The sequence below is a fragment of the Ailuropoda melanoleuca genome, chromosome 7 (genome assembly GCF_002007445.2).
Source record: "Ailuropoda melanoleuca isolate Jingjing chromosome 7, ASM200744v2, whole genome shotgun sequence".
Taxonomy (NCBI): Eukaryota; Metazoa; Chordata; class Mammalia; order Carnivora; family Ursidae; genus Ailuropoda; species Ailuropoda melanoleuca.
In genome coordinates, this window is record NC_048224.1 from 27,349,780 (window position 1) to 27,373,480 (window position 23,701).

The 23,701-nt window shown below is 52.1% G+C and overlaps 1 protein-coding gene across 2 annotated transcripts in view; it reads right to left on the bottom strand.

Annotated features, from left to right (window-relative positions):
- SHB (SH2 domain containing adaptor protein B) overlaps positions 1-23,701 on the bottom strand; it is a 135,139-nt gene that overhangs the window by 65,197 nt on the left and 46,241 nt on the right. For both annotated transcript variants that reach the window (XM_034664154.1, XM_034664155.1), the window contains exon 2: positions 19,950-20,070. In XM_034664154.1, the coding sequence (XP_034520045.1) occupies positions 19,950-20,070 (121 nt within the window). The remainder of the gene's footprint in view (positions 1-19,949; positions 20,071-23,701) is intronic.

Consider the following 23,701-nt stretch of genomic DNA (forward strand, 5'->3'; position numbering starts at 1 on the left):
GGCGGCAGCTGTCACGTTACAGCCGAGCCACGCAGACACGCACTTCAGATTTCACTCACGTTCCCCTGACGAGGCACCAGCCACAGGCCCCATGACTGGGGACTCCACGCTCATCCCCCTAGTGAGACAAAGAGACTGCACCTCCCCAGAGAGGTCCCTCCCTCTCAGGGAATCACTCAACTCCCTGTTAGTGCAAGCTCTCCTCTGGTGTTGAAACCTGTTGGCCTCTGGGCCTGATGTGTCAGCTGCCTGCCCACCGCTGCCTGGGAGAAGGCTCTGCTGTGCTGAGTCTCACTACCAAGTCGGACGGGCTGGCTGCGGGCTGCGGTCTGGAAAAAGGCTCCTCCACAGGCAGTGGTCATAAGTGTGCTCCAAGCCTGAGGCAGGACAGAACCTCAGGGAGCCTGCTGAAGCCACCAAAGTCCATTAAAATCTCATTCATCTCCACTTGAAAGAAGGCTTCCTCAGCCTATCTTGCTTTCCTCAAGGACAATGTCGAGTACAATTAATAGTAGGAGTAATATTGTGGGGGACAGGGCAGGAGTAGCAGAGAGAAGAGGGGTGCTCAAACCAAGAGAACAAATGTATTGAGAAAACCCACAAGCACCAGCAGGGGCTCTAGTTATACACCGAAAGGGAGCTGGCTAATTTCCTGTCATTCTTATCTACTCTGTGGAGAAGGTCGCTGTTGTTAGGACCCCCAATTGCACTCCCTTACATCTACCAGAAGGAATGGCTTAAGATCAATTACTCTAAGAGCCAAATCATCATCTTAGGCAGATGTCTTTCAACATCTAATTGGCTCACATCCAACAGTTCTATACAATAGGTCAAATAATTCTGTTTCCTGGGGGGTTTAATTTGCAACTAATTCTCCTTACAGGGTTCACCAGGAAGCTCCTGCTGTTTTAAATATGTACTGGGGTGCTTTATGAAGATTTTTCTTTGTGGTGGACAACCTAAAATGGCTGTTTTGAAAAGTGTCCAAGTTAGAATTGACTGCTGCCATTCTGTGTGCCCACAGCCAGCCATGGTTTCCAGGTGGGAGCAGACACAGGGTGGCCTCCCATCCACAGGCTTGGTTGAGCATCTCGATTTTCAGGAGGCTCTGAAGCCCACCTCTATCCCAGGCTCTCACGTCTGATTCTCATCATGATCACTGAGCCCCGCTGAGACTCCCACGGGAATCCTGCTCAGGAGGGACAAGCAGCATGTTGGGACGATGGCCTCTCAGCCTGGCCAGCCCAAGACGGAGGGTCCCTAAACCAGATCCCAAGGCCTGGGTTGTGTGCAGTCTGTGATTAACGCATATGGTGTCCTGACTGCATAGACTTGCTTTAAGTACTTAAATAGTTCTTAAATAATTTGACTAACACTGAGGTGAGAGTCTAAAACTCTTATCTCTGGGCGCCTGGGTGGCTCAGTTGCTTAAGCATCTGCCTTCAGCTCGGTCGTGATCTCCGGTCCCTGGGATTGAGCCCTGCATCGGGCTCCCTCTGCCCCTCCCTGAAGCTCTTGCTCTCTTTCTTTTTCTCTCTCAAATGAATAAATAAAATATTAAAAAAAAATAAAACAAACCCTCATCTCTTCAACACTGGCTGGCTCCCCCATCCCTTGAATGCTATACAGATTTGGAGTCACAAATGCCAGCATGTCACTCTGTGCCAAGTCCTGGGCCAAGGTCAGAGCCTGTTCCCCACCCTTTGACCAGCAATGACCTTTCTCTTCAGTTCTTCCTTTCAATACCAAAGGTCTTCGGGGCTGGGCTTAGATCTTAACCTCCTTCAAATAATGACCCTAGCCACCCGGGCAGGCATTTGCCCCTTTGCTGCCCACTCTGGCACTGGTTACCCATCCAATTCATATGCCAATTAATCATGCAAGGCCTTAAGACATTTCTTTCGGTGTTGGCTTTAACTGCCATGTGACTCTAAGTCTTCAACTTTATTACCTGGACTAACTTTCTAACCCGACTCAGTTTCAGAACAGAGGCTCTATGGAATCCATCTGGCCCCCAAGGGGCCCAGGGCTTACATGGAACCAGCAGGGTCTCAACGAGCTCGATGATTTCATTTAGGGAAAAGATAAGCTGATGGATGGGAAGTGGGTGGGGGCCGTTCACAGTTCAAAAACTCCCAAAAGTCCTAGGAGTAAAGCCCAAACTCCTTCCAGGGGCTCACACAGCCCTCCATGAACGGACCACGAACATCCCAGCAGCTGCACACCTCCCCATGTGTGCCTTGATGCTGCAGGCACACCGGGTACTTGGGTGGCCCCCTCCACTTCTGGGCGTGCCACAAGCTATCTCTCTCCCCCTGCAAGGCCCTCCGCCCTTCTTCCCAGCCCCCCCCCCCACCGAGAGCACCCCTCTCTGTGAAACCTGCTGCTGAGTCCCCAGTGCCACCATGTTGGTCCCCTCCTCCTGGCCTGCTTGTCTTTCAAGACTTGGGTCAAGCTTCAACTCCTGGGAAGCCTTTACTGCCTTTTCCCTTGGAACCTGTATGATCGCGCTATCTCTGTGGGGCCCTTCACTCCATGAAATGAAGTCTGAGACACTTTGATGCCTGACCTGGTCCACAGCGACCTCCCAGGGTCCCACTTACGTTAGTGTCCTTGGTGCCTGGCACATGGGGGCTACAAATGACCACCGAATGGACAAAGCTCTCCTGGAGTACTGCCATGACACCCCCAAACCATCCATCTTTGTGGCTGACCTGAGAAGCCCCAGCCCCAGCAGTGATGTCCAGCTCCATCCTCCTCTTGTCTAGTGCCCGGAGTCCTGTGCCTTTCACGTCACACACAGAAACAGAGGCATCTGTGCTCCTTTACGCCATAGCTGATAATCAGTTTGTCCACAGTGGACAGAAGTTTCTCACTGTGACGATGGCAAGTGGGAGAATGGACAGTAGGGCCTTGGGGACCACAGGTCACAGCAGCAGACCCTGCTGAGGAACAGAAGGCCCTGAAACAAGGTTGAGGACGAATATTAGCTATGTCTCTTCCTGGCTCAACAAAACAAAGAGAAACAGGAGGCAGGAAAGCTGTGTGACAGGCACTTTGCATTTCGCTGTGGCAGAACTTCTTTCCCGTGTAAAGCCAACACCCTGCTCACCTGCCTTCTTGTAAAGGGGAAGGCAGTAGGGATTTACAGCATTCCTACTGCTCTAAGATCTCAGATTTATAATTCCAAGGCACCAGTAACCAGCTATAGAAGGAGGAGTGAGGAGGGAAGAAGGGAAGTGGGGGAGGAAGGGAGTGGGGAGGAGAAGCACTAGGGATAGGGCCAGACCAGACCATTACCCTGCTGGCCTGAGCTTCCCGACCACGAATAGCTCCATAAACTGTGAACTTCCCAGAACCACAGGCGCCCTAGAGACTCACAACATTTCCCCCAGAGCGAGACAAACCATCTCTGCATTGCCTGTTGCCAAATTCAGGAGAGCATGTGCTCCAGCAGCCTCAAAATCATTCCTTTTTGTGTGTGCCTGGCTCATTTTTCAGGGATAACCAGGAGATCCAACAGTCCAATTGATTAATATGTTTGCAGCCATTAAATCAGCCTCAAAGGCAAGGCTAAGATGGATGCAGAGGAAAGGCATTTTCATCCCATTTCATCGAGCTCTGCCCAAGTGCCAGGCCCTGTGCTGGGCTCCGAGGAACCGACTGACTCAGGACTCACAAGCAAGAACAAGAATGAGAGAGAGGGAAGGTAAGCATTCAGTGAGCCGTGGGAGTGAGGAGCCTGGGGAAGGCTCCTGGAAGGAGGCGACATTGAGAATAGACAGAGGAGAGCACAGAGCTGTTGGAGATGCTGCCTGGTACCCTGGAGCCCCCCGAGGGGGTACGGAGGAAGGTGTGGCTTGAGCAAGGCCTAGAAGGTCTGCACTTGGATCTGTGGGGCCCACTGAAGGTCTCTGAGCAGGCGAATAATGCAGGCCATGCCTGGGAAAATCATCTGGTGACAATGAGGGGGATAATGTCCCCTCACTTGGTCCTTGAACCCCCCCATCTGGCTTTGCCCCCCATGAAGATGAGAGCCAGTGCTGTACATATGGGGGACTCAGGAGCTCAAGGGCTGCTCCTGTTGATGGGGATGACGCACATGCAGAATGGCAGCTCTTTAAAATACATAAGAAAAAAATTTTTTTAAGTAGGCACAGTGAAATTATGCTCCATTTGGAAGCAGGCTTCTCTGGAAAAACATCCCCCAGGGAGTCTAGTGTGACTTCAGCTCAGAGACAGGTTTCCAGGGTGCTGGGTGGAAGCCGCCAACACCACGTGTCACATGCCGTATAGAGGTCTGATCAGAAAGGCACCCAGAGACTCAGCCAGACCCAATGGTCAGCACACGAAGGCGTTTTGTTTGGGGGAGTTCCTGTCTTTGAGCCGAGCAGGATCGGTGTGCTTCGGTGTGTCTTACTGCTATTGCCGCCACCACTGGAACAGGTCAGCATTAAAGTTGCCTTAGGATAAGGTCAGAGCCTTGACGTTAGAAATGGCGACCCTGAGGCCCAAGAGGGGCAGTGCCTTATCCATGCTCAAATCAGGAATCAGTGGATGAGCTGGGATGACCTGCTGAGATGGTGAGATTCTTTCCCTTAACCACACCACAGCCCGCACCCAGCCCTGCTCTATTTGGCCATTCAAAGATTTACAAGGTTCTAGCTCTAAGGCCACAGCTCTGCAAAGCTAACAAGGTGATCTTGCAAAGCTGGGCCCTCACTCCCACACTCCCAGGCCACACTCCCAGGATGGGGGTTTCTGCTCTTGACCACAGCCCCGGGTGCTCAGGAAGTGTGTGGGGGAATGTCAAGGAGACACCAGAATGCATGCCCATGCCCCTGCGATGGAGGCAGAAAGAGAATGTCAGGGAGAACAATGCAGCTGGCAGAACAGACCAGGGCATCAGGAATTTAAGGAGACCCTAGGCTAAAGCAGGGCCCCTTAAACCATGGGACCATCTGCCCCATAATTATGGAGCCCTGTATTAAAATGCAGATCCCTAGGCTCCACTGAGAGCCTGTAAGGAGCAGGGCCTGGGGACTCATATTCTCAACACTGCCTACCTACCTCACCCATGCTTCCCCCTGTGACTATGGTACAAATGAGTGCTGGAAGGCCCTGCACTCCTGGGTCTTCAGGGCAGCTTGCCCTTCACCCTGATTCAGGGTGGTAGATAGGGTGCCAGACTGACACTCCTTAAGTTTTAGAGAGTGGCTGGGGTGAGGGGCCTCTGGGAGAGCGGAAGGGGGCAGACAGCAAACGCAGGTGTCCCACTGAGCCTCCACATCCCTGCACTGTGTACTCCTGCTCTGAGGCCGGGCAGACCACTTCTGCCTGTAACTCGCAGCTAACTTGTACTGTCCATCTGGGGACTCAAGCACCACCTGCCTCCCAAACTTAAATGCTCACTATACTTGAGGCCCAGAGTAAGTCGGGGATAGGGGGAGCTCACAAAAGGAACCACAAAAAACTGCCCTGTGAGTGTGGAAGCCTGGCTTATGGGGACTAAAGGGATGTCCCTTACCCTCTCTGCGCTTTCCTCTCCCCGCTATCAACAGGGATGGACTGCACGCTAGGCTTACCTCCTGGGGCTGTGAAAATCAAAGGAGTGCAGATTTACTCAGCATGTCAAAATGAAACAGTATTACTATTAACACAGATTTTTGCTCTCCTTATGTATCTTTTTTAAGCCTTCAGGAAAAGGTTTATTCCTTTCTTCTAATTTTAGACATCAAGTCAACTCAGAGGTAATTATATTCCCGCAGGAGGTAAGAAGGCACTTGCGTGGCTCATACCTGGCTTGCCCATTTCTCCTGGAAAAGAAGCCAGGGGTCCTCAGTAAGCAACTCTGAATGGCCCTTTATAATTTTGAAATCTCAGGTGAGCGTGTATGTTTATGTCAATGCTTATAAAGGCAGACGGAACCACCCATGTCAGGAGAGGAGATAATCGTCAAGCACGTTTCCCTGGCAGAGGCACTGTCGTGTAATTAAAGATGATAATTATAGCTCTGTGTCTAGTGTCAAACCTAGGGCTCTCTTTCCAGACACGACTGCGGCTTTCTTGCCCTGTGTTCGAAAACACACAAGGCTCTTTGTGGATGGAGAGAGCCTGCGCAGCTCCATCCTATAGCCGAGGGTGGCTTCTAGGGGCCAAGCCCTTTGGATGCTCTTACCCGAAAGCCTCATCTGGGAGAGCAGGGCTAGATACTGAGCTGGGTCCTCTGCAGTCCTCCCTTGCTGGGGACACAGAGGTGACAAGCAATCCCTGACCTGAGAATAGGAAAAAGCACCGGCCAGCTCCAGAGGGTTGTTAGCTCCACTTAAGACCACATGCTCACCGGCACACAGGGGTGGCTCGCTCTCTCTCTCCCAGAGCCCACCAAGGACTCAAGCACTCAGCAGTTCCCTACACATAGCCACTGAAGCCTCTGTAGCTAAGAGGTCCCCTTGCGATGAGTTCTGGAGGGAAGGAGTTTCTGTAACTGTCTTTAATCCCCCCCGACCCCTCCCCAAAAGATCTGGCTCAGAGACTGATTGATACAGCAAGACGAGCACTGGACTTGGGGGTCCCAAGACTGAAGCTCACACCTCAGCTCTGCTGCTGGGTGACCTTGGGTGGGTCACCCACTTAGAAATGAGTTCATGTCTAAGAAAGCACCCTGCAGTCAGTAAAAGTCAATATAAACTGTTATGACAATAACCCTACACATGTAACTGATAGCCAAGGTCCTGGAAACATGAGAGAAAGGCCAACTAATTTACAGCATTAATTAGAAATATACATAGACCGACAGATCTGCTGAAACGAAGATGCTTTCCTCCGACTCCTAAGCCCTGGAGAGGAAAAAGGCATCACTCCCCGAAGACCAGAAGGGGCCCTGACAGCAGAGCGATGCACCCACCTAGATGGGGCTCCCCAGAGGGGAGGGAGTGGGGGCAGGGCCTGCTTCATTCTCTCCCATGACTGGACAGAGGTGACAACTCCCAAGGGTCTGAGCCACTGCAAAGTCCCAGGTATGCACGAAGGAGAGAAGACAGGTTGTTTATAGGTAACAAACTTCCCAGAAGCAAGGGGACACCGGCTGCAGGAGGCCATGAACAGTTACAGAACCATATGGTGGGGACCAGAGGGAGGCCTGGGCTAGGACTTCCCCTCTCCACCACTCCCCCGGCAGCCCTGGGCAGCCCCCACCACGCCTCCAGGCCTTCTGTTTCTTCGTGATAAACCAAGGGGGTGACCGCATAGTCCTAGCTCCACAATCCTCCCTTTCTGTGGGGAGATGTCCAGAGAGTGGAAAGGTCTTACCACCTGAGTACAAGCTTTCCAAACAGCATCACACGCAGTTCAGGCCAAAGTCAGCAGCACCAGCTCCCGGGGCTCTAGGACATGGTATCAAGTCCCCCCGTGGAGGCTGTGAGGCCCGAGAGTTTGATGGAAACAAAGGCAACCCCACTTCAGCCTTAGCCCCAGAGACTCGCCGCCTCTGCCAATGTTTGGGACTGAGCGCAGGGCATGAGGCTGGGGCCCGAAAGACAGCCCAGAGCTTTTCATTAGCACCGGAAGCCTTGGGAATTTATAGCAAATCTTGGTCCAGATGAAAACTGATTTCAAGGCTAGGGCGTAAACAGGCTTAGTACATTAATAACAAACAAACCTTTCCTCCTAATCTCTGGGTGTAAATCATGAAAATAAAGGAAACATGGCCTAGTTTCCTCTGAGGCTCCACTCAACAAGGCTCCCTTCCTTGAGCTGGGGCTGGAATGGGGCAGACGTGGTCGAGCCAGCAGCCTAAGCACCTGTCCTGGGGGGAAATTCTTCTCAATGATAAGGCCCCCTAACCACAACACAGGGCCTCCTTCGGTCCTACTGACGACAGTCCATCAGCTCTTGCCTTAGGTCTACCCTTAGGATCATGGGACTGGGCCACACCCCTCACCGCCTCTGTTCCTACCACTCTTGCCAGCCCAGTCTCCAGGTGAAGTCTGTTCTAACCCACATCCCCTGACCCACGCAGAACAGACCATCCCCTCCCTTTTTGCCCCCAAGTACAGGCTTCTATGGCCATACCTGACCTACCTCAAACACTGACTACCATTACACATCACATGGCCACCTCCCACTAGAATGGCCCTCCTGGGGGCAAGGTCCAGGTGGGCTCCAGCTCCGAGCACAGCAGGGCCTCAACAGATGCTACGCAAAGCTACCCCCTCAGCTTCACTTGGAAGGGCTGGGAGAGGAACTTGGGGTGGGTAGCCCCTTCCCTATTTGACTATGCTTTTACACGGTCTCTAACGATCCTATTCCCTTCCCCCAGTGGCGGCTAGGCTCAACATTAACTCTTCCTTAGCAAAGACTAAGCAGAAGCAGCTGAGCAAGGGAACTGGAATAAAGCTGTAGAAGACGCTGAGGAAGGTGGGGCTGGAATGGGTGGAGTGGTGGGGATGCTGTCAGCCACTGGCTGTTTTTCAGTTTGGCTGGGTTGTGAAGTTGCTGCTAGCGTGGCCCCTTGTCCCACTTCAGGGTTCTGCTTTCTGTTACTGGGTAGGGCAGGACTGGCCCCCATGGCTCTAGCCCGTGTGACCCCACAGCTGCTTGTCCCTGTCTCCACCATACTCAGACTTACAGAGTTCCCTCAGCCCAGGATCCTCCTCCTACCCCACTGGCCGCCTGACCTGCTCCTGCTTGGCTTTCGGAACAGAGCTCCCAGGGTGCCAGAAATCCTCCCTCATGGCTGGAGCAGTTGCTCGAGCCTCTACTCCTGCTTTCTCATCAGTGAAATGGAAAGAGTCCCACGAACGGCCCCTCTGGGCCTTGGGGAAGCGGAGGACAGGTGCTGTAAAGGCAGGGTTCCTGACTGAGTGCTAACTGGTCTGGTTCAGGTTGGAACTGCGGGAGTGTGGGCAAACAGGGCTGGGAGGACCGAAGCATGCAGAAGAGCTTCAAGGGAAGGTGACCCTGAGCTGGCAGGCTGGGAGGGTTTTAGAAGGGAAGGGCAGAACGTGAACAAAGATACGGGGATGGAGCCAAGCGAGGAAGAAATCGACAGGAGAAACTCTCCCCGAGACCCCACGACGTGCCAGGAGTGTTGGCGGGGAAGGCCAGGTGGGGCCAGGGCAGAGATTGTTCCAGCTCTGGCAGGCGAGGTGGTGGTCTGCAGAAAGTCCTGGTGACAGCTGAGAATGAGCAGGGCTCAGGCACTTGGCTAGAGGGGCCAGGGAGGGAAAGGTCATGACACCCGGGGCCACGGGAGGGCAATGAGGACAGTGCCAAGACTTGAAAGACCCCCCAATCTGGTAACAGAATGCTAGATACGGTGGCTTCATGGAGGGCTCAGTGGTTGGGGCTCAGGGACATGAGTGTGCCCGTCCCTTCATGGGGACTTGAGGTGACAGGTGTGAACCTACAGAAGCACAGGCCAGAGGGCGTGAGGCCAGGACCCAAGGGAGGAACATGTGGAGCTGTTGGCAAGTACTGAGAGGTGAGCAGGCTAGGAAGACAATGAGACCCAGTTCAAGTCCCTGAGAGCCTTTAATCTTCAGGGAAGAGTTTATGATCATTTGCACAACACTCCAACAGAACCAGCAAGTTCTGACCTGGGGACATTCTTTGCCGGAAAGGTCCGGGCCAATATCTCAAACACTGGGCGCCGACAGTCTGGGGGCAAGAGTTCTAAGCCCTGTGGTCCCTGCCCTCCAGGGGCCCCCAGTCAGGCAGATGAATGATGCCGCCGCACAGCAGTGCTGCATCAGCGTGATTGTACAAAGAGGAATCATAGCAGCTAGGGAGGGGAGGACCCGCGACGAAGCCTGGGCCCCTAGAGACGACCTTCTTCCAGTGCATCATTTTTTAGGTTGCCAGGTATAATTACAAGCCCGAGTTCTGGGAGGCGGAGAAGTGGCATTTTCTTTATTTATGCTCATGCTGCCTGTTTGGGGAAAGAACCCGAGGCAGTAAACCACATTAAAACACCTGGACCAAGCCAGGTGAAAGAAGCTGAAAGGCAGGGCTACCCTTGGGGGAGGGGGGGGGCTAAACCTCAGGCACCTGCCAAGTTATTGCCAGGTGGAAGGACTCCATAACTGCCCCCCCCAAACCTGTTGTTAACTCCGCATCTCTCCCTCACACAGCCAGGCAGAGGCCCTGCGGGGGGGGGGGGGGGGGGGGCCCGCGCTCAGAATGGGGCACAGTTCCAGTCTGCCTCCATGACTCAGCTTTCTCATCTGCAAAATGGAAGTAATCACACTGCTTCCTCCCAGAGCCTTAGGGAGATTCCTGGCATAATCTACAAAAGGTGCCCTTAAATATAGCCCTCTCTCATCTCTATAAGCTTCCAGAAAGCCGGCCTGAGCCCGAGTTAGAGAAGGGTACTAATTAATTAGTCAAATACTAAGGTGTGGGGCAAATCATTGAATCTCCTTCTTCAGACTCCTGGAGGGACAGGAACAGGGCCCGTGGTCTCCTTGGACAGCTGTTGCCAACCAGCTCCTCTCCCCAGGTCACTGGAGCACTTCACGGGGCCTCTCGGACCCGACTCCAGGACCTCTTGAACACCCGAATGCAAAAGTACCCACACCTGAACGCACTGACTTCTCCCCAAGAACTGTCCTCCCCCTTCTGGGGTAACTGACTCTCTCATCCCTCACCAGGATCCCGGCCCCTCCTCTCCCTTACCCACTGCACCCCAGTGGCTGGCAAGCTCTTTCACCCCACCCCGTGGCCTAGATGACTGTTGTAGCCACACAACCACAGAACCAGTCCCTCTGCTTCTTGCTTCTCTCGGTTCTAATCCGTCCTACGCGCCTAGGGAGGCACGACTTCCTGAACAACTTGCTAACACTTTTACACCTCTGCACAGGAACAGGCAGTGCTTCTCCACAGCCTCCACAGTCCGCCCCATACATAGGTGTTGTTGGGTGGCTGAAGAGTGCCAGGAGCTTGGCTGCCGACTCACACGAGTCTCCCCGAATCCATTTCTGGACAGGCATTACCAACAGTTTCTGTGCCTTCAGATCTTTTAATGTCTTTCTGGGATTCTGAAAGGCAAAGGGCAGGGGCAGGGAGGTAAGTGCCTCTTTTTCAGGTTCCATCTCCTTTTCTTCTTCCTGTGGGAGAATGCTGGCTTCTTTCTGAGCTTCCAGGAAAGAAACGGGGCTATGGGCTACTTTCCTGGGGGTCTGGGCCCTCATTGCCAAGTGCCCAGGAGGATATTAGGGGCCCTCACACCTATGAGGGTCGGTGCCAGCAGCACAGGACGATGCTCACTGCTCTGGAAAAATCCACGGCAACCCCCCGAGTCCTGGCCTCACCAAAGCTAGCAAGAGAGGAATACGGTTGCCAGCCATTGGGCCAAAGCGGAGCCTCTCATCCCCCACAAACAGCATGGAGACCATCCTGCCTCCTGAAGGTGGCCAGGGCACTGGGGACAACCTCCAATCTGCTCCTGACTTTGAGCAAACCTCTCACTTCCAGGCCTCAATAGCCTAGAGCTGCTGTGTCTCAGACACAGACCTTCCTGTACCACCATTTTCAGAAATGAGTTTATGGGAATTACAATTTGGTAACACTTCCCCCTTGATGGTCAAGTGTAAGCTCCATGAGAACAAGGACTTTGTTTTGTTCATAACCCTTAGAACACAGAACATGTACCCAGAAGCACATAGCAGGTGCCCACAAACATCCACCTAGTGATTAAATGCATCACACCTGTTCACTGAGGGCCTGTGACTTCAGGCAAGTGGTTCTCAGCAAAATGGGAAAAGCTGTTCACAGTGCGCAGTTGTTTACCGTTTGCTTCCTTTTCTTTTATTTATCCTCCATACAGACTTTTATTCCTATACTCAGTCATTCTGCTGGTGAATATTTACTGGGCCCAGAGGAGATATGAAGATGCGTGAGACCCAGTCCTTTCTTTCAAGGTGTTCTCAGCCCAGGGAGGGAGGAGGGGAAAAGAGGCACCACCAGGCACACTCATGCAGGCCCCCAGCGTGGAGACAGAATTGGTCTCTAAGACAGAGCAGGGCACAAAGGTCTCCTGCCTGATTTCCACCCAAAGGCTAAATCAGCTCCTTTCCCAACTCCCCACCCATTTAGCAACTGGTTAAACTCTGACTTTCCAGATCTGGCAATCTTCAGAGGAGGATGGGAGGTCTCTGGGATCCTAAGGGGACCCCAGCATGTCTGTACACCAGCCCTGGGTCCCCGGAATTGATGAACACACTCACGCCCTCAACAACTATTTACTGAGCACCAACTTGTGCTAGGTACTACTTTATACCGAGGTTCCAGCAGGGAACAAAGTTCTGCCCTTGTTAAACCCACATCTTAGTGGGAGAAAGACTAAGATAAAGGATAAGTAAAATATAGAGTGTGTTAAATAGTGACCAGTGTTAAGAACAAAATTAAACAAAGAAAGGGGGTGGGAAGTGTTGAGGATGAGTTGAAATTTAAGACAAGTGGCCAGGGAAAGCCTTGCTGGAAAGGCCATTTTGAGTCAAGACCTTAAGTGTGGCCTTGCTCAATGCTACCCTATTGGTGCGGTCTACACTGGTCTTCAGGAGACAGTACTACCCCTTCCTCTGTCTCTCACTAGGAACACTCCTCTTTGCCTGTTTTATACTATAGACGTCAGTCCTTGTCAACCTCCCTCATGTGACAGGGGACACCAGGGACCAATGTCTGGCACACAGCAGGTGTGCTGCCAATGACTATCAACTTTCTGAGGCCTGTACCAGTCCTGTTGCCAACTTTCCTAAAAAGGTGGGCAAGCTGAATGTGTGTTCCAGAGGGGGGGATCAAAGTGAGAGGTGTGTGCAGAGTGAGAGAATAGGGAAGGGGCTGCCAGAGTGGGCCCAGTGGTCACCATGGAAACCTGGGCTTCAGGGTCCTCGCTCTCCTGCTCTCAGTCCCCGTTGCCCGCTCCCCACTGGGGAGCTCAGCAGGTGAGCACCATTGGGCTGGGTGTGTGAGCCCTGCTGTTTCTCAAGAACAGGAAAGTCATCGGGTGACTAATGCAAAATCTATTTACACTTGATTATCTCCTTCCTGTCCAGTAGGTAAGTAATTCTGGTAAATGATAGACCAGCTAGGGAACTCTGCATAATCCATGACAAGCCAGGCAAGAGCAGGTTTCAAAACATTTCAAAACAAGGCCCAGGAGCCCTAGGTTAGAAGTCGGGAGACCCATTCTGCAGCTTGGGGATGTGTGACCTTGACCAACTTGAGCTCTTCTCTGGGCCTCAAGCAGGAAAAGGATTCTGGGTGGAAAGGACTGAACTTTAAGGACATTTCTATCCTACACCTCCCAGCTCAGGGAGAGCTGCCGTGACCACCAGGGCAGGCTGAAGCCTGACACAGCATGGGGAGAGGGCAGGTGGAAGGGCCTGCAGGGGATGAGAGGCAGGTGGGTGGGAGGGGAGCAGAGCTGTGCAGAGTAGGCTAGGCGAAGAAGAGACAAGTGCATGGACATTCTGGGAGGGGGTCCACAGGTACTGCAGAGCTGGGAAGGGCCCGGACTCAGGGGCCCAGACAGAAAGGCCCTTACTTTCACAGCTACCAGAAGGACAGGGAGAACAGTGCTGCCCAGAACCAGGGGGGCAGAGATGACGTCAAACACACGAGGAAGGTGGAAATCTCAGGTAGGGTAGCCAGAATCGGCCTCTCTGACACCTAGACAAGATTCAAAGGCCCCCTTCTCTGAGGAGTGTTTGCTGGGCTTTCAGGGTACAGACCTGTAGCTCCCAGCCTGGTCCATCCTGAGAGCAGAGAGCACAGTACACATGCTCCCGGGAGGGTGCTAGGGCCAGCTCCTTCTCACATCTGGCAAGACGTGGGCTGGTGCCACGTGGAAGTAATGGAGGTGGGGTGGGTGGATGTATAGTTCTGACCAGGATGGAGAAGTGCAGTATGACCACAGAGGCATGGAAACTAAGGGTTTATATAAAGGCCCTCATGGCACCCAGGGAAGAAAGCAAAATCTGATTTTCCAGAGGTCATGGAAGCCCAGAGAGGAGAAGAAACCTGCCTCAGGTCACACAGCAGACCAGGGCAGAGGGAGACCCAATGCCTGCCTCCTTTCTCCTGAAACAGGTCATAGCTATAACACAGAGACTTGAACATGGTACATACCCCCATTCTCAGAAAGCATGCTACCACTAGAAGAGGCTGTTCCAGAAGATGAGAAGATACAAAAGGCTATCCCCACCCTGCCTTTAAAATTCATGACTGGCTTTAACTGGATGTACCTACTAGCACATGGGAGAAGAAAGGGCAGCAGGCAAGTTGTGAACAAGGAAAATGGCCATGTCAGGGCAATGGCGTTGTGTGTGGAATGGCTTTCTTTTAAATTCCTCTTATTATGCTATAAAGTTGATTTAATAATAAAAACATGCTAAAGACTTCTTAATGTATAATTGCTTATAATAATAAAAATTATGGGAAAACGCTTTCAATTAATGTTTATGTGATTCATCCTGTGAGATGATACTTTGCACAATTTTATAAAGGATGTTGGGGCAGGGGAATCATACCTAAAAGGGGGGCCTAAGTGAGTGTACAATTCCTAGTTATTTCTGTAGACCCTCTGGGAGCACAGGACAGATGTGCGTGATTTAGTTGCAGCTAAGAGCACTACTTTTGCCAGTTACTTAACCTTTCTGAGACTCAACAGACTTGTCTGTAAAATGGGGATGACCGAAGTACCTCTACCTTACAGGCTCCTTATGGTTATTAAATGTGCTAATCGTGGCTGAGTCCTTAGCATTGCCTGGCTCCCAGCCCTTCCGTACAAATGAACGACCACCATCCCAGTCGCCACCACTGCCTTGGGTACCTCTGAGAATGCCTGGGCTGAAGGCCTGGGGAGAAAGGATCCCCGCTGAGAAATATTCTGTGCCTTTGGGTCAACTAGGGCCTCACGATCCAATCAGTCTTTACAAGCTGTTGTCCCATGTGCTTTTCCCATCCATTATCCTATCAAAAGCCTCATTTCCTGCCACTCCTCTCCAGCACAAAGAACCCACACCTCCATGCCTTCTCTCTCTGGCCTTTCCCTCTGCCTGGGCTGCCAGACCCGGCTCTCATCACTACCACCTCCCACCTCTCACCTCACACGGATGGCCCAAACTGGAAGCCCTCATCCCTCCTCCGAGCTCCTAGAGATTCACCCACTCATCTCTGCGCACCCACCACTGACCACCCGGGTCCATGCCTGTCTCCCTGCTTCATGGATATTCGTGGAGGTGGTGGCAATATCTGCCTAGGCGACATGGTCAAGTCTCCAGCGCAGGGCAAGGGTCCAGGCCAGGCTGACCAGATGCACTGCAGAGGGAGGGCCTGAGGCCCACCTGCTCCACTGTCCTGCTGGTGTGGCCACCCACCTCCAGGTGGGCAGGGGCCCCTACAGAGAACGGCCAGAGAACTCAATAGCACAGAACACCAAATGAAGGCCCAAGTCAGGCCGTCTGCTTCCCAGTAACAATCCCACGCACACATGCAAAGCTGTTCTTTTACCTAAGACTCTATCAGTGTTGTGCCCTATTTTACAATGAGGACGCTGTGGCCCTCAGGAGGCTAAGCAAAAGTCAGCCTGACTGGGAGCCCAGAGCCCTTCTCACCAAATCAGCAGGCTACAACCACCTCTAGCCCTCAACCCTGGGATGAAGACTCAGGGAAGAGGATAAGGTAGGGCTTCAGAGGGAGGGTTGGCCTGGGGACACCAAAGACACTGAGGCAGGAAGGAAACGGAGAAGTCCTCTGATTCTTATGCTTCTCCGATTGACAGAGGAAGAATCTGAGGCCCAGGTGGCGTGGAAAAGGCCAAGGCCAGAATGTGACCTCGAGGGAGGGGCCAAGCGAGATGAAAAGGGGAACTAGAGCGAAATAGCTAGCACAAGCCAGGCTGGCCTGAGAAGGGAAGCTGCCAGCCTCAACCAGATCCTCTCCTATTCAGAGTTGGTCTCGGGTGCTCCCTTTGTGGGGCTGGTCTTAGGTGTCTAATGATGACACAGTACACAGTGACTCAATACATCTCAGAGCTCAGGGCTGACACAGACTTCAGAGGTGCCTTAAGCCAACCACCCATGTGTAACTTAACTACCTTTGTCATCTCCTAATGTGGGCTGTCTTGCGTTGGCTTGGATACCTCTAGGGATGGGCCAACACATGGACTCGTGGGCCAGCTTCATATTTAATCGGTGGGTTCAAAAACATCTCAAAAGGATTATGACTTGTTTGAGCCCCAGTTTCTCTACCTATAAAATGGAAAGCTTGAACTGGGTTGCTAGCTTCCCCACTGGGTTCCATAGAGCCCTGGGGTTTTCAGGAGCTACTCTGAAGCTGCTTTTGGGGTGACAGAGGCAATGGGGGGCAGAGAGCGAGGTCCAGGCAATCCATGGGCATCCGGGTTGTGAGGTTCTGTAGAGAGCTGCACCTCCAACTTGGAGCCATAACCTAATTCCTGTGGGGGACACAAACAGGAGTCTGTGGAGGGGGAAACTGAGGCAGGCATTGGGAAGAGGTGAGAGGAGCCCCTCAGGAAATGGGCATGCTTCTCCCCACCCTCCTTTGTAGCCACAGCCTACAGAGCCAGGCTGAGTTCTCTGTCCACAAAAGCATACCTCCCCAAAGCACTCCTCCCACTCCCCACCTGCCCCATGGAACCGAGGACACAAGAACAAAACCTTATCAGTTAATTACAGACCAGGTCAGCCACCCTGGGGGGGGGGTCTGAAAATCAAGCTCGGGCACCCCAGGGCTTGGTGCTGAAACAGGGTCTTGGCAATCAGCCCCACAATTCACTACCCAGCTGGGTTGCCTTGAGCTACTTACTTAACTTCTCAGTGCCTCAGTTTCTGTATCAGTAAAATGGCACCACACCGCAAAGGGTGATGGTGAGCATCAAGTGCTGCTGATGGGTGCAAGAGCCTAGCAGCAGCCCCCACTGCTGTTGCTGTCATTACTGACCCCTCATGCCACACGTAGGGAAAAATAAGAGGCACAAACTATGCTGCCCAAGGTCACACAGCCAGTTTGCAGCCCAACGTAGCTAGAACTATGACCAGCTGCCTGCTCTAAGGCTACTGCTTTGCAAGGGGAACTGAGGCCCAGGATCATTCAGGTGGCATGTGGCCATCTCAGATCTGCTTGACTTCAGCCTGGGCCCCTTCCGCACCAGTACACAGAGGCATGCCATCTTGGGCTGGGAGGGCATGCTCTTCCCAGCAGGGTTATTCTTATCTACCGAAGGTGCCTGCCCTATTCCTAGAAGTCGCGTGCACACATAAATGTTATGGCATCAAATAAAGGTCACCCTAAAGATTGAACGTAACTTGTTCTGTGCCACCCCCGTGCTCCACTGCCCCCCCCTTCTCCCCGAGGACTTTCATGTCAGCTCAGTGAGTTGCTTCCTGGAACATTTACATGATGCTGGCTCACCCCAGCCCCCCAGCCCTGTCATCAGTCACCGCAGTGACGTTACACACAAAGAATTTTGAGTCAAAGGGAGCTGTAGTGAGGTCGTTACAGCCAGAAAACGTCCTGTTTAACCACCTATTTCCTTAGAAACAGAAAATGTGAATAAATTTGGGCATAACTTCTAAACTAGGAAGAAAGTCCAGAACAGCAAACACGAGGATGCCTCTTTGGAGATAGAATGCATGAGATCTTAACGGATCTCTAATTAAATCAATCTGCCCTGTCTTGGACCTGGCTGCTGTGGGTATGTCTCATTAAAAAGCCGAAGTCCCACAGGGACTATCCAGCTAAGTGGCTAATCAGCTACTCGACAATGAGGTCCACAGCAGCACCCAGGAGGAACCGGCTGTATTCCGAAGACACCAGGCAGTGTCCACAAAATCTGGGTTCCCAGAGGTCCCCTTCCCCCCTGGTCCCACGTTCTGCAGATGCAGGTCTGAGTTCCTCACTTCTACTTGTGTGACCCCAGAGAAGTGACTTTGTCCTGTTTCCCTCACATGGAAAACAAGACACCACCTTCTTTGCAGGGGCACAGTGAGGCTTAAAAGTATGTATGTCAAAGGGCCCAGTGCAGAGCCTGGAACCTGGCAAGGACTCCAGCCTCAGAAGGCTCCTACCATTTCCTCGTGTCCCGGATCCCCCCGCATCAAGCACAAACATACACTTCCTCCGGTACTCCACCCCGCAGACTGCCCTGCCAAGCACAGGCCACACTTGCCATTCTGCCACCAACTTACTACGTATCTTCAGGCAAGTCCCTCTCCCTCTGTAGACTCAGTTTCCTCATCTATCACATAAGGCTGTTGGGTTCGAATGACCTTGAAGATCCTTTGCTGCCTGACGTCTGAACGTGCCAGAGTGCCCCAAAGGCCCTCCTGTAACCACCACTCCTTTAACCACAGGCCAATGACTGCTGAATGCAGGACTGGCTGGAGCGGGGCCCTGGACTGGCACACCGCAGTGCTCCCACAGAGATGATGCTTCACCAAGCCCAGTGGAGGTGATGGGATATGGCAGTGGGAGTGGGTGTCACTACAGTCTTGAGGTGAAGAATATCCCATCAGCACTTCCCTAAGTCACCGGAGGAGAGCAGCCCTCAGCCCCAGCTCTCCCCCTCCATAAGACCCAGCACCAGCTCTCTGCCTCCTGTTGCCCACAGAGGCCACTCTGCCAGGAGAGATCAGGAGAGAGCCTGAGGCCCTGCAGGAGTCTGGCCTAATTGCTCCCTGCCTCAGCCCCTTACCAAGTGGCCAAGCATTCTGGAGGCCACACTGGTGGCCAGATCATCAGTTTCAATGAACAGGAGAGCACAAGGCAGAGTCCTAGAGGCAGGGTCTGAATTTGTACCCATATCCTTCAGCAGCTGTCCTATGAGGTCTCTGCAGCCCCATGAGCTAGCACTTAGCATGGGCCCAGCACACACTAAGCGCCCAGTCAACGTTGCTTCTTTTCTTCTTTCTTTTAATTCAAGAGGAATCAAGAGAATGTGCTCAAAGACACGAACACCAAGCGAACAATAGGAAGGCCACAGAAAGGGGCACCTGTACCCCAAATCCCAAGACACACAGGGCACCAGTTCACTAGGCCTCAAAATTCAGAGTGGCTCCCAACCTGTTCCTGGGCACCTTCCTACACTCTAGACCCACGTGGTGCCCCATTCATGTTCCTGCCTTATGTGGGGTCAGAGGGGACCAACCCACATGACTGTTCTTCTGTCTCTGGACTGTGCACTTGAGCCAGGATGACCCACATGGGTGGTTTCTCCCCACTGCCCTGCTCATGCCCAAGGCCTGTCCAAGATGGCAGATAACCTAATAACCATTCACTCCTTAACGATGCTCCAGGCATTATCCTGATGAAAACAAATCCTTAGGATACCGCACACAGGGTCACTTTCTTTTGGGTCTCATACAATTGCTTGGACAAGATTTTGTTGTCAGGGGACAACAGGAAAACAGCCACAGGAGGAAAGTCTCTGTATTTTCTATAAACCTGCCACATAGACCGGGGGACTTTACGCTGCTTCCAGCTACATGCCAAAGATATCCTGGTATGGCGCAAGGGATAATTCTATTCCCAGTGATCTAACCCACCTCCTTCTACTAGATACCAAAAACAAGGTGACCCGCATGCTTCTTTTATTGCCCTGGCTGCTAGGAAGCTCCAGGGAAGTTTTCTATCTCAAATGCTGTATTTTTCTTCAGTAGAAATTCCCCATGTATTTTGGGGGGTTGACTTGGTTAACTGTACTTGGTACTGTGTACGTGGACTTCCACTGTGCCTGCCAGGTACTTCCTGATGTAGACGAAACATGAGCTGGTGAACCGGAGTGAAGATTCAACACAGCACTGCCCTCCAAGCACCACGTTCAAAGCACAAACCTTCCTCTGTTGAGGCTGGCTGGGGACAGCCCAGGAGTGTCCCCTCTGCCTCCCTGCTGAGTTGCGAGTCCCTATGCCAGCAGCTCTGCTTACCTGTCATGATCCTCTGGGCCTCGTAGGGCTCCATGTACCCAGCACTCTCTCCCTTTCCTGCTTTGCTCTTGAGATCATTCTTGGCATCAAAGGGATCTGAATAGTCATCAGCGATGGTCACCTGCAAGGAGCAAGATGGCAGGAGTGTAAGTCCACCTCTGGCTTTCTGCTTCCCTTCTGTTCATAGTCAGGCTTTGCTCCAACAAACATAAACAAAGCCTGCATCATACCGGCAAGGAGCAGGGGGTTGGAGACAGGAAATAGAGCTGGTGCCTGTCCTTGGGGAGCTCCCATTCTTGCAGGGGTAACAGAGAGACCCACACTGGCAGAGCTCCTTGCCTCTGAGCCTATGCCTGCAGCGTGGCTGCTCCAGGCACAGCTCCGCGAGAACAGAAGGGCATCTGGATAAAGAACCACAAAGGCAAAAACCTGGAGGGTGTCTTTGGGGAATGTGAGTTGCTCAATTTAATGGAATGGAAATGGAGGAAAGTTGGAAATGAGATAGCAGAAAGCCTAGAGATGCTGACAGGCTCCTGGTGCTGGCTGAGGCCTAGAAGAGCCTGTCTAGAGATAATTATGTTCAGCGTTCAATCTTCCCCGAATCTGGAACACAAGCATGCCTTGGGTAATCAGACAACAATTTGGTGAGATCAACGCACTGCAAACATGACCATGGCCCCAGGCAGACCCAATGAAAACACAAAAGCAGCTCATGGAAGGACAGACTGCCATGGCCAGAAAGAGGCTTATAAGCAATACATTGGAAGACTCTTCTATCACAGATGGGGAAACAGGTCCAGAGAGAGAAGGGGCCTGACTTAGACCCTCCGCCAGACCCTCTGTCTCCCAGGGTCATTCTCCTGGCCTCCTCACTTGTCCATATTTAAGAAAACAGCAAAGTCCCACCACAAACACAGTCACACTGGGGTAGGCAGTCAGGGCAGGGAGGGGAGTCCTAGGAGTATATGCCAGAATCTGAGATTTGAACATTGCAGAGACAAAGTTCCACATTTTCCCTGGAGGAGGAGAAAAATTCTTGGGCTAAGAGTAAATACGGCAGTTTTCTCTCCCGTTCTTACTTCCTAAGCTTCAGGAGGGGCACACTAACCAGTGAGGAAAGGACATGAACCCATCCAACCTGTTCCCTGTCACAGCACCCTAGCTCCACCTCAAACTCGCTGTGACCTCTGTTCTTTGCCCCTTTGGTCACATCTGGCAAAGGGCAAGTCCTAAGCCTCCCAGCCAGGGCCACCTAGCTGCCTCTCTTGGGAGGGGATAGGTTAGCATTTCTCTCAACCCTTGGGGTTACATGAATTGTTATTTAAATTGTGGGTTTAATTAGAAACCGCAGGAGCCTCCTCTCTCTCCCAGCTCCTGGAATGTAAGGCATTTGAGGGGCCTATAAACCCAGGGGAAGGGAAAATCCCCCTTTGTGTGCCTGGTAAATGGCAGCTTGTGGCGGTGGCCCTGGCAGGGTGAGCAAGTGACCTTCAGCTGCCAGGAATGTGATGCCCGCGGAGGGACAGCGGGCAGGGCAGCAGCTCTGTCACTGGAGTGTGGCCGGGGGCTGATGGGAGGCGTAGCACACAGCCACCGCTGCTCCCCGAACAAGAGCAGGTTTATCAAGGAACGACCCAGGGCTGGAGCGCCTGCCATCTGAGCACGTGTGACCCTGCTGCCACCGCGCTGCCACTGCTACATCATGGCTGTGGGTCAGGCTCGGAGTCCCAGCAGGGACACTTCCAGATGCTGACATTGTCATCATGGCCTGAGACTCACTGAGCTCAAATGACACCAGGCAGGGGAAAGATGGCAGTGGGGGAGCACTGGGTCTGGCAATGTCTTTCATTTGATATTTCTACTCTACCATTTGCAGAATTCATTAGGGAGAAAATTATACACGTGAACCACTGTCAAACAGAACAGCTCAGAGGCTGATCTGATCTAGGGTTTTGTGTCTCAGAGTCCAAGGGACCAGAAATCCAAATAGAGAAAATGATGAGCCCACTGGAGATGACATCCACTCTCCTTTCTCTCACCCTGGCTTTCCTTACCATCTCTTTTCAACATGAACGTCCTCCATCTACTCTAGGGAAGGAGCAAATATTTCTGCAAGAAAAGCAAATCATTTTGGGGGGATTAGCTGAGGAAGGGGAGGACAGAGGAGGGAGTGGGCTGCAGTCTCCATAATCTAGAAATCAACATTCCAGCTCCTCTCGGAAGTGCTCTGTAATTTGCAAACAGGGAAGGCTTGCAGGATATAAACCAAATCTTTGTTCGCCCTGGGACAGGAGCTCTGGGAGGCCGTGGGTTCAACAGACACTATCTGTATTTTCTAATTAAAACGAGATCTGAGCTCAGGTTGTCAAGGGGGCCCCCAGCTGCCTGCCCTGCTTACTTCCGTTTCAATAAGAATTTACAAATCCTAAAACCAGGAAAAGCCCCTGGTCCCTGCTGACACATATGGTTCCAGTTATACCTGCTGACAGTTGAAAATCCTTCCATTAAAAAAAAAAAAAAAAGGTTTACAATTCTGTTAGTTTAAGAAGCAAATCAGAAGGTTCCTAAAATGTATATTTAATCAATTTGCTTTTCAACTTCAAAGTGAGGTTGGTAGGGGGAGGGAATTTGAGGTTTGAGCAACCTGAAACTTGGCAAACACTCACTGAGTTGTCTGACCTTTCACAAAATCATGTCCTCGTTTTTGGAGTAAAAGTTTAACCAGGTGCTAGGAGAGTTGAGCAGGCAGTTAACCAGAGTGCCGAGCGACTTGCCACAGGCCCTAGCCACCAGCCCTGGGCAGTGTAACTGCTGTCCAAGCTGCCCAAGACTCACTGTAAGTCAGGAGGGCTGGCAGAGGGCTTGAGTGGAGGCTGCTGATTTTCTTTTTTCTTTTTTAATGATTTTTTTTATTATATTATGTTAATCACCATACAGTACATCCCCGGATTGCAATGTAAAGTTCGATGCTTCATTAGTTGCGTATAACACCCAGTGCACCATGCAATACGTGCCCTCCTTACTACCCATCACCAGACTATCCCATTCCCCCACCCCCCTCCCCTCTGAAGTCTTCAGTTTGTTTCTCATAGTCCATAGTCTCTCATGTTTCATTCCCCCTTCTGATTACCCCCCTTTTCTTTATCCCTTTCTTCCCCTACCGATCCTCCTAGTTCTTATGTTCCATAGATGAGAGAAATCATATGATAATTGTCTTTCTCTGCTTGACTTATTTCACTTAGGCTGCTGATTTTCTGATTTAAAAAAAGGGAATGAGTTGGGGCGCCCGGGTGGCACAGCGGTTAAGCATCTGCCTTCGGCTCAGGGCATGATCCCGGCATTATGGATCAAGCCCCACATCAGGCTCCTCCGCTATGAGCCTGCTTCTTCCTCTCCCACTCCCCCTGCTTGTGTTCCCTCTCTCGCTGGCTGTCTCTATCTCTGTCAAATAAATAAATAAAATGTTTNAATGAGTTTCCCCAGGGGTGGGCTTGGGTTTCTGCCTGAGGCTGACTCTGCTTTACTTTAAAATGCCCTCCAATCTAATTGAACAATTCAACCAAAAAGGAGCCAGTCGGGACTTCTCTGTGGGTCAGGCCACATGGGCACACAGAAGCTTTTCTTGATTTCAAACTTGGATTGGCAAAGACCTGACAGGCATCGGACCCCTTCGTGTGACCTGCTCATGGTCCCACAGGGCAGGCGCAGAGCTGAGAGGGAGTCCCAGGCCACTGGTCTCACCAGTCCACTAC